Raw genomic sequence first — 11,206 nt, 5'->3', positions numbered from 1 at the left:
TGGGTTGTTTACTGAAGTCATCTCCAAAGCCCCAGTTTTAGGGCTATATTCAAAAAAAAAAGAGCACAAAATACAATTTAGCAAGAGTTTAATAATTCAAGCTACAGTGTGCTGAGCTTGTTTTTGCCCTTATGAGAACATCATCTCATTTCAAAGGACCTTGCCTCTGTTCTGGTCGTGCAGAAGGGGCACTGCCAGGGCTATTTTTGCACCAAGGCACTGATTGGGTGTGAATCCTGCCTCTGGTGCCGGTGCCAGCACAACCTGGGGAGGCAAAACAGAGCCATATGGCCCCATTTCCCTAAAGATGCAAATTCCAAGGAATCTGGGCGTGCTGACTTGCTCAAAAAGGGCAGCATAGGCACCTGGCATTATAAAAAAAGCTTTAGCACAGCTCTTGGCACAGGCTCTGCCCACTCAGCCCAGCTGGGTGGTGCAAGGTGAGCCCATTCCCGCAGCCCTGGGCTGGGCAGGGACACTCTGGGGCAGCCACACCCAGCACAGGGGATGCTCCAGGGTCCCACTTCACCTGTAGAGGGGTCAGAGAAGCCTCTCTGTGGGGCTGGCCCTGCCACCAGGCTGTGTGTTATTATTCTATTCTATTCTATTCTATTCTATTCTATTCTATTCTATTCTATTCTATTCTATTCTATTCTATTCTATTCTATTCCATTCCATTCCATTCCATTCCTATTCTATTCTATTCTATTCTATTCTATTCTATTCTATTCTATTCTATTCTATTCTATTCTATTCTGTTCCATTCCATTCCATTCCTATTCTATTCTGAATTCTATTCTATTCTATTCTATTCAATTGTATTCTTTTTGCCATGCTCACAAGTATTTTTGCCATGCCGGCCCCTTGGGGAAGCCATGTGTCCCCATGTCCCTACTGTAGCACTGTGTGATCACCGGCACTTAAAGTGAAGCCCCTGTGACCCCAGTGCTGCAGCTTTGTACTTTTTGTGACATCCTGAGCCCTTCATGAACCAGGAGGGGTGTTGGATTTGGCATGGAGAGCAACCTCTGTACCCGTGTGCCTCGGTGCGGCCTCTTCTCGGGCACAGCAGCCTCCTGGGCACCCCTGACACAAAAGGGGACACATTTGTCCCCTTATCCACATTCCTCTCGGCCTTTTGGGTTTGAGCAGCTTCAGCATCACTCCCACGACAGAGAGTTGGTGTTTGTTGGGGTAATCACGGTCCCTTTGCAGCTGTGGGGGGACAGGAGCCGTGTTCGGGTGCCAGCTGGGGGAGCTCCTTATCACCCTGCATCCCCCGATCCCCACCCGTGCCCACCTCCCGTCCCTGCCCCGCTCGGTTCCCCCGGTGCCAAACGCGGCTTTCTGCCGCCACCTGGTGATGGACACGAGAGGGCTGTGACATCTCAGATTGCCCTGGCTCGGTGATCGCTGCTTTATTGGTCCCTGTGACCCACCCGTGTCCATCCGAGGTGGAGCAGGGAACAAGCGGGGCTTGGAGGGACACAGCTCCTCGCTGGGGCCCGGGGGTGATGGGCTGGTGCGAGTGCCACAGGAGGGCCCTGTGCCCGTGCCAGGGGAGTCTCGGGACTCTACGTGGTCAGAGTGACCCTGAGATGTGTTAGAAAGTCTCTTTGCCCAGAGTCAGAGCTCTTCATTTCTCGGTCTCAAGGTTGTTTATTGTTTCTTATCTATAAAATTTTTTCCCCTGTCCAGCCAAGGTCTGCTCAGCAGGACAGTCAGAGGCACTCTGCCTGCTCCCAGGGTGGTGTTATCTTTTTATACTAACAACTACGTGTACAATGTTTACAATAACTTCCCAATACCTATCACCTGTGTTAGACAGTGAGCTTCCACTCTAAACCAATCCAAAAGTGCCACCATCACAGCAGAGGATGGAAGCCAAGAAGAAGAAGAAGGACAGGACACGTCCAGATTCTTCCATCTTGCCCCCCTGAACCCCCATTCTAAAAACCCCAAAAATCTACTTTTCCACCCCGTGATAACTTCACTATCATTCTACTTAAACTGTTGTGGCTTGCAGATCTTCATATACAGTTGATAACTTGCTCCATGGGTCATAATCAAACCCACACAGGCATTTTGGGCTCTGTGCCAGGGTCTCTGAGCCCCCTGGCAGGGGTCTTGGCAGTTCAGGACAGCCAGAGGGATGTCCTGAATTCCAACAGGGTAGGATGCTGAGCTCACAGCAGCAGCAGCAGCACTTCTCTCTGTCACCAGCCCCGAGCGTGTCCCTCGTGTCCCACACCTGCACAGGTGGGAAGGTGCTGCTGATGGGAGGTTTTGCATCTTGGCTTGTTGCAGATGGAGCCCCTTGGCCTCCTGCGCCCACTTTGGGCAACCCTTGGGGTGGGTCAGGTGTCGCTGACATATCTTCTGAAAAACACCTTTGGCTAGGATTTTCTCCTGAGAAGCTGAGAGGCCTCAGACATGAAATGTAAGCAATAACTATCTGATGGCTGTGGAATGTGGCCTGGAGATGGTTTACCAACAGGTGCATCTTTGATTGGTCTCATGTAGATTGGTCATCAAGTAAAAACAATCATGGTCCAGCTGTGTCGAGGCTCTGAGTCTGTCATGAGATTTTATTGTCATTCTTTGCTAGCCTTCTGATAGCTCCTTTCTCTTTCTTTAGTATACTTTTATATAGCATTTTTAATATAATATATACCATAAAATAATAAATCAGCCTTCTGAAACACAGAGTCAAGATTCTCATCACACCCACAAACACCGCCACAGTCAGGCCCTTATCATCCCCTCCCTGGTGGTGTCCCTGATGCTCTTCAGGAAGCTGAAGATGTGCGACCCTCCGGTTCCCTTATCCTCCAGTGCCGACGGCGCCTTTCGCACAGCAGGGCCGGCCTCACTCAGCTCTGCCCGCCTGGCCTTGGCTTTGGCCGCTGCCACAGCAATGTATTTGGTGACAATGGTGATGTGGTAGGACCTGAGCTCTGCCAGCGCCGACACGCAGCGGTTGAAGGCGGCGCTGAGCCGCGGGTTCCCCGAGGAGAGCATGAGGTGCCGCGGGGACACCGCGCCGCGGATCTGCTCCACGAAGGTTCGGTGCGCTGGGGGCATGTACTCCCTCATCCTGTGCAGGAAGGCGGCTGTGAGACACCAGCAAAGGCAGGAGTAAGTTGTGAGTAAGTGGATTAAAAGCCTTGACCCTCTAGGAGAGAAGCTGGCATGGAGCTGTATTGTAAATCAAAGGCGACTCCGACAAAGGGGAGAGAGAATGATGCATTTCACTCAGAATGGTGATGAAGGAGTCAGATGCATCATCTGACCTTATATAATACTATATTATACTATATATTATACTATAATATATATTGTATATATATATATTATAGCATAATATATATATTATATATATAGTATAATATTTATATAGTATATATATATTATAGTATAATATATACTATATATTATACTATAATACTTTATTATACTATACTATGTACCTTGTATCTAAACTGATTCTGCCCTGCACTCACCCTTGCTCACAACTGCTCACACTGCACTCATCTCTGATTCTCTCGTGCCTGTCCCATGACAGTCCCACACACACACCTGGCCCTGACAGGCCAAGGGAACAAAACCTCCTCACTTTGGGTAACCAATCTCCGTATTGCATTCTACTTTAGCACAGCAAGCAAGATAAGAATTGTGTTTTCCTTCTTCTCTGCTTGTCTCACAGCTTCTCTCTGTTCAGAGGGCGTGTGAATACCACCGAGCTGTGGTGCTGGCACAGTCTGCACAGCCTCCTCTGCCCTGCCTCCAATTAAGTGAGAAAGAAAACCCATATTAGGTCAGTGCTCCATTAGAGCTGGTGCTAACCCTAAAAGGCAGGGTTTAGCCCTGCTCCCAGCCTTTTAGTTTTCTTCTTCTTCTTCTTCTTTTTTTTTTTTTTTTTGCTAATTTCTGGTAAATATTTCTGCTGTGGGTTGGACTAAAGTGGAGCTTCATGAATGAATGGCCTCTCACTGGCAGGATGCCTGCATGCTCTGCTCCCTCATCTCTTGGGCCCATAGAGAACCTCAGCAAAAAGCTGACATGCAAGAAACCAAATGGGTGCTTTTGTGAATTTATCGTGGTGAAGAAGCACCTGCCAGAGGCACATTTGTAACCTTCCTCCCTGGGACTGGGCAGAGCCTGGTGGACATGAGATGGGCACATGTCCTCCTGCCTGCCAGAGCTGGCACACTCATGGGAATCACTCTGGCTCATCTCTTCCCCGGCCCCTCATCTGCTTTGGAGAAGGAAAAGTGTCACCATCATATTTCCTGAAAAATCCCTTTGCCAGGATTTCTTCTCCTGGGAAGCTGAGAAGCCTCAGAGAAAAAATGAAAACAATAATTATCTGATTGCTTCTCCTGTGTTTTGCTGCTTTGGAATGTGGTCTGGAGATTGTTTACCAACTGTTGCATGTTTGATTGATTCCATGTGAATTGTTTTTAATTAATGACCAATCACCATCCAGCTGTGTCAGGACTCTGGAAGCAGTCATGAGTTTTTATTATTCATTCTTGTTAAGCCTTCTGTCTGTATCCTTTCTCTATTCTTTAGTATAGTTATAGTATAGCATTCTATAATACAATATTGTGGTGGTGTTCACAGGGGTCCCAGGACGAGGGAAGAGATGAGAATCTTGACTCCATGTTTCAGAAGTCTGATTTATTATTTTGTGCTATATATTATATTAAAAGAAAATTATATATTAAAAGAAAATTATATATTAAAACTATACTAAAGAGTAGAAGAAAGGATTTCATCAGAAGGCTAGCAAGGAAAGGAATGGAATGATAACAAAATCTTGTGACTGCTCACAGCCTCAACACAGGTGGCTGTTATTGGCCATCAAGTAAAAACAATTTCACATGCTGGGTAAACAATTTTCCAAATCACATTTCAAAGCAGCAAAACATGGAGAAGCTGAAACTTCCCAGCTTCTCAGGAGAAAACATCCTAACGAAAGGATTTTTCATAAAATCTGTCTGTGACATAATATAATATCATAAAATAACAAATTAGCCTTCTAAGAACATGGAGTCAGATTTATCTTCTCTCCCCTCATCGGGGTTGCTGCAAATTGGACAGAACAGCTGGTGGCTCACCGCAGTCCTGGCGGTGGCAGATGCCCAGGAGCTCATCGAAGGCGTGCAGGACCGTGCTCTGCGCCGCGCTGCCCCCCGAGAACGCCAGCGCCTCCGGGGACACCCCCTCGTAGATGAGCCCGTGGGCCATGGCAGGGTTGTCCTTCCAGCTGGGCAGGAGACACGGCAGTCAGGCAGTGGCCATGGGGCTGGGGACAGGGCCCTGTGAGAAGGGACCTTGGGCTGGCAAGATTGAGCAAAACTTTTCTGGCCCAGTCCAGGGATCTCCTGGCCCAGCCCATGGATCTCCTCCTCCAACACAGCCATGTCAGCTTTCCTCAAACAGGAGATAAACTCGGAAATCAGATTCTGTGCCAAAGCACACAGTGAGCCCATGGGGGTAAGGAGAAATCTTTATTTTCTGGGCCTTTTCCTTAATTTTTTTTCTGGGCCCTGTGAGAAGGGACCTTGGGCTGGCAAGATTGAGCAAAACTTTCCTGACCCAGCCCATGGATCTCCTCTTCCTCAAACAGGAGATAAACTTGGAAATCAGATTCTGTGTCAAAGCACACAGTGAGGCCAGGGGGGTAAGGAGAAATCCGTGATTTTCCTTTGCCAGAGGAGTGTTCTCTGGGATCTTCATGCCCTGGTGAGCACCCTGTGGCATGATGCTGGGACACATTGCCCTGCCTGGCTGCACCTCCTGCTCCAGCTCAGGAAGGTTTCTGCAAGCAGAGAGGGGAGGGAGCACTTTTCTGGGCAACAGTGGCACTTTACATCAATTCCTTGAATGTCAGTGGCCATTGAGTGCTGAAATGGAGAAATGCTCACACCCAAATGAAGACAGGAGTTAGCATTTCAGGGAGGTAAAGTGCCTGGCACAAAAATATCTGTTGACTTTTAGCAGAATGCACCATTCCATGAAGCTTTGGGTGCTGGCTGCAGTTGGGCTACAGGAACAGATTTTACACAAAGTGCAGAGAAAATAGATTCATTATCAAATACCAGAATATTTTTAGTTCTCCCAGGATTGTATTTATAGTAACCTCTACTAGCGGGAAGTTCTTAGAAGCAGAAGGGAATTTAAAAGGCATGTTTTCCCAAGCTGATGACCATCGAGACAAGGTCAGCTTGGATAAAAAATGAGACAAACTTAATCACGATGCATGGAGCCTTTTGCTTGGGAATGCTGAGATATGATGGAGAGAAATAAAAATAGAATCCCCCTGAGAAGCCTGAGACCTAGTGTCTGCAGATGCTGCAGCCCCACAGGGTGCTGGGGGATGGTGAAGGCTCCATGCTGGGCTCCTGGGCTGTGGTTCTGCCTTGCCCAAAGAGCATTTTCAGTATTTGGGGGGAATTTTCTATTTTTTGAACTGACAGAATTGCAACAGAGCAGCAGCAAGAGGATTGTTACAGATGTTTGCTTAACACGCAGTGGGAAGAGCCTCTGCTCAGCTCTGCAGCTTTGTGTACACCGTGTGGAAGGAAAGAGAAATTCCTCTTCTCCTGTCAAAACTGTTTGGCCAAGAGCAGGAAAGATTCATTTGTGCACAATTGTGGCTGTAGGGGCTGTCAGGGCTGAGCTGAAGCGTGGGATGGAGAGAAGCTGGAGGGAGGTAGACCCTAGCCCTTGGCCACAGTCCATGCCCAATCCAGTGCCAAGGAATTCCTGAGGGACAGGATCATGATGCTCTAGGGAGAGCAATGCTGGTCCCTACCCTGTCCTGGGGAACTCCCTATCCCACCTGGGCTGCCCCTTCCCTGCACATCCCCAGCTCCCCCCAGCCCTGTGGCTCTGAAGGGAAACTGAGAGAAAGATCCACTCACCCAGAGAGAAAGATGCGTATCACAGAGTAGAATACTTCTGGATCCACATAGTCTAGGAGAGAGTCAATCAGACCAGATCAGATCAGAGGTGATGGGCAGCTGCAGCAGGGGGTGTCATGAGCTGCAGCATGCACAGGCACCAGCTGCTCTCACCGTGCATCCTCCTCAGTGCCTCCCTCATGGCCTCGATGGCCCCTGCCAGCTCCTCCAGGGCTCTGTGCAGGGACTCCTCATCCCCCTGCAGGGTGGCACCAAGGGCCCGGGGGATTGCCTGTGGGAGGAGGAGGGACAGCACCAGGTCACAAAGGGGGAGGATGTCTGTGGACAGCGGCTCTGGACATTTGCTGCCACCCATGGCAGCCCTGCCCCTTCCCCAGCTGGGGTTCAGGGGCAGGAACACTTTGTGGGTGCACCTCAGGCACTTTAGAGTGCAGGTAGGACCCAACACAGGGTGGTACCCACCTTAATGCCAGGCACAGCTGCCTTCTCCACAAGCAGGGTGACAAGGATGAAGCCCCGCAGGCTCTCTCCCCCAGGCAGTGCGATGATCGGGTCCAGGTTCCTGCAAAAAGGGCCAAGAACAGGGATTGGGTGGGGAGTGGTGGCTCAGGATTTCCTTACACGCTGTGGGACCCTTGGAACAAAACCATCCCAGACTCCAGAGCCTCTTATCAGAGGAGCTGGCACAGAGTGAAAGGGGAGGGTGGTATTTGCAGGGTCCCCAGCATGGAGGACTTGAGAATCTGACTCCATGTTCTTAGAAGGCTCATTTATTATTATATAATTATATATTATATTATATTATATTATATTATATTATATTATATTATATTATATTATATTATATTATATTATATTATATTATATTATATTATATTATATTATATTATATTATATTATATTATATTATATTGTATCATATTATACAATGCTATACTAAAACTATACTAAAGAATCAAGAAAGGATGCTTACAGAAGGCTTAACAAGATACTAATTAAAAACTCCTGACTGTCCAGAGTCCTGACACAGCTGGACAGTGATTGGTCATTAAGTCAAAACAATTCACATGAAACTAATCAAACATGCACCTCTTGGATAAACAATCTCCAACCACATTCCAAAGCAGCAAAACACAGGAAAAGCAATTAGATAATTATTGTTTTCATTTTTCTCTGAGGCTTCTCAACTTCTCAGGAGACAAAATCCTGGGGAAGGGATTTTTTCAGAAAATGTGACAGTGACAGGGGAGCAGGACTGCTCTGGTTTAGGGGCCGTGCCACCCTCCCCGTGCCCTCCCCATGGTCTGTGCAGGCAGAGCAGCCAGCAGCTCTGCTGCAGCCCCTTTGCTGCCATCACAGTGGCACTTGTGTGACAAATACAACACACATCAAGAGAGCTTCAGCCCAAGCAGTGCTACAGAGCTGAGCCAATCCAAACAATGACCAACACCGTTAGAAAAGAAATGAGCAGTAATTACTTACTCCATTTCCAGAGGCCTGAAGGCATTGCAGTTATGGCCAACCGAATGCACAAGAAAAAGGAGAGAGAGAGAGAGAGAGAGAGAGATTACAAATTGTTCTAGTAACAATTGTTCTAGTAGCCTTGGCTCTGCACAGGAGAGCTCTTCATCCACTTTCCCTCTTTTCCTCCCTCTGGGCATGGAGGGAACTTGGTGACCTCAGCGTGTGACTCATGTGTGCAAAGAGAAAATCTGGGCAGAATCGGGGCAGGGAGGGTTTGGGGGGACCTTGGGATCTGTGCTGGGCACAGAAGGTGTTTTCCATTGCTCTGAGACTGTCTGCTGTGGAAAGTAGATTTAATACCCAGCAGAGGAATGACTTTCTCATTTGATGGAGCTCAAATGGCCCCATGGTCTGCAGGGAATAGAGGAGCTGTTCCCAGGGGCTGCTCCCAGAGACACCCACATCCCCACAGAGTTCCTGTGTCCACACCCATGAGGCTGAGCCCAGCAAAGGTGGGATTCAAGGGGTTTTGGCAGAACAGGAGCAGTCTGGGAACAGTCTGTCCCCGACACCTGGTGGAAGAACTGTGCTCAGCCCTCTGGCATTTGCTGTTTACCCATTGGGATCCTTCCTCCTCCAGTTGGCCAACACAAAGTCTGCATGGCTGAGGATGGGCGGGAGGCCCAGGGCCTGGGAGACCTCCCAGAAGGGGACAGCGAGGTTTCGGGGCAGGACCTGAGTGTCACAAAGCACAGGGGAAGGTGGGGATGTGGTCAGGCTGCAGGAAGGTGGCAGCAGCTCCTGCTGCAGCCACAGGAAAGGGGGATTTGCTCCCCTGGGGTAAGTGCTAAGGGAGCAGCAACAGCTCCCAGAGCAGGTGAACCTGCTTTACCTTGCCTTTACCTGCACGGTGCCCTCCTCACCCTCCTGCCAGACGTAGCCCATGGTGATGAAGCTGAGCACCAGGTGTGCCAAGTGCAGCTCCTCACGTCCTCGCAGCTGCTGGGGGCTCAGCTGCGGCATCTGCCAGGAAAACCCTTGGGAGCAAGGAGCAGAGCCAGCAATGCCAAGGCCCCTGTGGTGGAGGGGCTGCCCTGCCAGCTGGGGGGAACCCTCCTGGTGCTTCTCTTTATGCCTCCCTTCCCACCTGTTCTGCAGGGTTTGCTCCTGCTGCACTGTTACTGCTTTGTGAGCAGGGACAGTCATCCATGGGGTTTTCCTCCTCCTGGTGCTGGGATGCCCATGGGGCAGCTGATCCCAAAAGGCTCAAGCCTCACTGGGAGCTGGCATCAGGGAGCATGGCTGGGATGGGACATGGCTCTTGTGACACCTACAGGGGCCCTGCTCCAGCCCTTGCTGCCTGCTGAGCGCTTGGATCTGCTGCAGGAGCTGTTTCTGTGCCAAAGTTAAGGCTCTGCTGTCGCCTGGTGTCAGTCCTGGCTCTGCACACATCTGGGCTGCTTTGGCAGGTTTTACAGACACTGCTGTGTCAGACCAAGGTTTCAGAGAGCTCTGGGGGCAGGAAGGAGAAGGCCATACCTGGTGCACTCGTGAGCGGAGCTGATGGTTTGTGATCAGCTGGGGCAGCTCACGGGCAATGTCCATCCAGGGGCTGTAGGGTGCTGGCAGCTCTGTCTTGGTGGAGAGAGGCAGAGGGAGGGCTGTGAACGTGCCCAGGCTCCCAGCTATTCTAGCAGCTTTTTTGAGTTAGGTTTAATAAGTTTTCAGAGGCTTATAACACACTTAAAATAACTTAGCTACTTTTAAAAACATAAAAACTAACAAAATAGGTTTTGGTACAGTGTTAAAAATAAAAAAGTTTTACAAAAAGCAAAATAACAAACAAAAAAACTCCTACCAGAGGATCGGGAAGCAAGAAGCCAAACTCCTCGGAGATGTGAAAGCTGCTCAGTGCCAGAGGCAGCAGCGGGGGCTCCTCGGTGTCAACGCTGCCCTCCATGGCTGGACCTGCCTGCCAGGGCTGCTCTGGCCTGGCCACCCCGCTGGCAGAATGTGCTGAGCCAGCACCGGGTGCTGGGGGTCAGGCCTGGCTGCCCAATGGCCAGAGGGTCTGAGCAAACACGGCTAAAGGTTGCTGATAAGGCTTTGTCTGCAGCAAACATTAAACTCTGTCCCCGTGGATGGGAAAGCCTCCAGCCATGTCTCTGGGGGAGCAGCTCCTCCCAGGGCTGTCCCAAAGGGCTGCCAGGCTCCCGTGGGGTGGGAGGTTCTCAGAATCTCTGCTGGTCACAGCGACTCTGAGATATGTACAAATCTCCTTTTCCCAGCCCCGCCATCAAAGAAGGAGCCAGGATTCCTCTGTTCTCATTCTCAAGGTTATTTATTATTTCTTATCTATAAAATTCTTTCTCCAACCCGCCGAGGTCTGTCCAGCAGGTTGGGTTGTGGCACACTGACCACCTTTTATACTAGAAACTACATGTACATTATTTCCAATAACTTCCCAATACCTATCACCTGTGTTAGACAGTGAGTTTCTACCTTAAACCAATCCAAAAGTGCCACCATCACAGCAGAAGATGGAGGCCAAGAAGAAGGAGGAGGAGAAAGGCTGGACACGCCCAGATTCCTCCATCTTGCCTCCTGAACCCCCATTCTAAAAAACCCCAAAAATCTATTTTTCACCCCATGACAAACTAACAATTATTCTACTTAAACTCTCTTGACTTGTAATTCTTCATTTAAAAGTTGGTAATTGTTTTTTCCCATGGGTCAAGATCAAAGGCATAGGGGTCTTGGGCTCTGTGCCAATGTCTCTGAGCCCCCTGGCAGGGCCTTGAATCCTCCAG

The 11,206-nt window shown here is 49.4% G+C and overlaps 1 protein-coding gene across 1 annotated transcript; it reads right to left on the bottom strand.

Moving 5' to 3' along the window:
- Nucleotides 1-2,745: 2,745 nt before the first annotated feature.
- Nucleotides 2,746-10,356, bottom strand: IDO2 (indoleamine 2,3-dioxygenase 2). The gene is made up of 10 exons (XM_030964306.1): nucleotides 10,255-10,356; nucleotides 9,936-10,031; nucleotides 9,300-9,419; nucleotides 9,013-9,131; nucleotides 8,415-8,429; nucleotides 7,395-7,494; nucleotides 7,086-7,203; nucleotides 6,933-6,984; nucleotides 5,124-5,272; nucleotides 2,746-3,113 (listed from the first exon to the last, which is right to left on the bottom strand). The coding sequence occupies exons 1-10, from the start codon at nucleotides 10,354-10,356 to the stop codon at nucleotides 2,746-2,748; spliced, it is 1,239 nt and encodes a 412-aa protein (XP_030820166.1).
- Nucleotides 10,357-11,206: the final 850 nt, after the last annotated feature.

The sequence above is a fragment of the Camarhynchus parvulus genome, chromosome 22, assembly GCF_901933205.1.
Source record: "Camarhynchus parvulus chromosome 22, STF_HiC, whole genome shotgun sequence".
Taxonomy (NCBI): domain Eukaryota; kingdom Metazoa; phylum Chordata; class Aves; order Passeriformes; family Thraupidae; genus Camarhynchus; species Camarhynchus parvulus.
This window is presented reverse-complemented; position numbering and strand designations above follow the sequence as displayed.

Coding starts and splice junctions, on each gene's coding strand:
- IDO2 (XM_030964306.1), bottom strand. CDS start 10,356: ATGGAGGGCAGCGTTGACACCGAGGAGCCCCCGCTGCTGCCTCTGGCA. Junction 9,132..9,299: donor GTGAGGAGGGCACCGTGCAG/GTAAAGGCAAGG, acceptor TGTGACACTCAG/GTCCTGCCCCGAAACCTCGC. Junction 5,273..6,932: donor ATACGCATCTTTCTCTCTGG/GTGAGTGGATCT, acceptor TCTCCTGCCCAG/CTGGAAGGACAACCCTGCCA.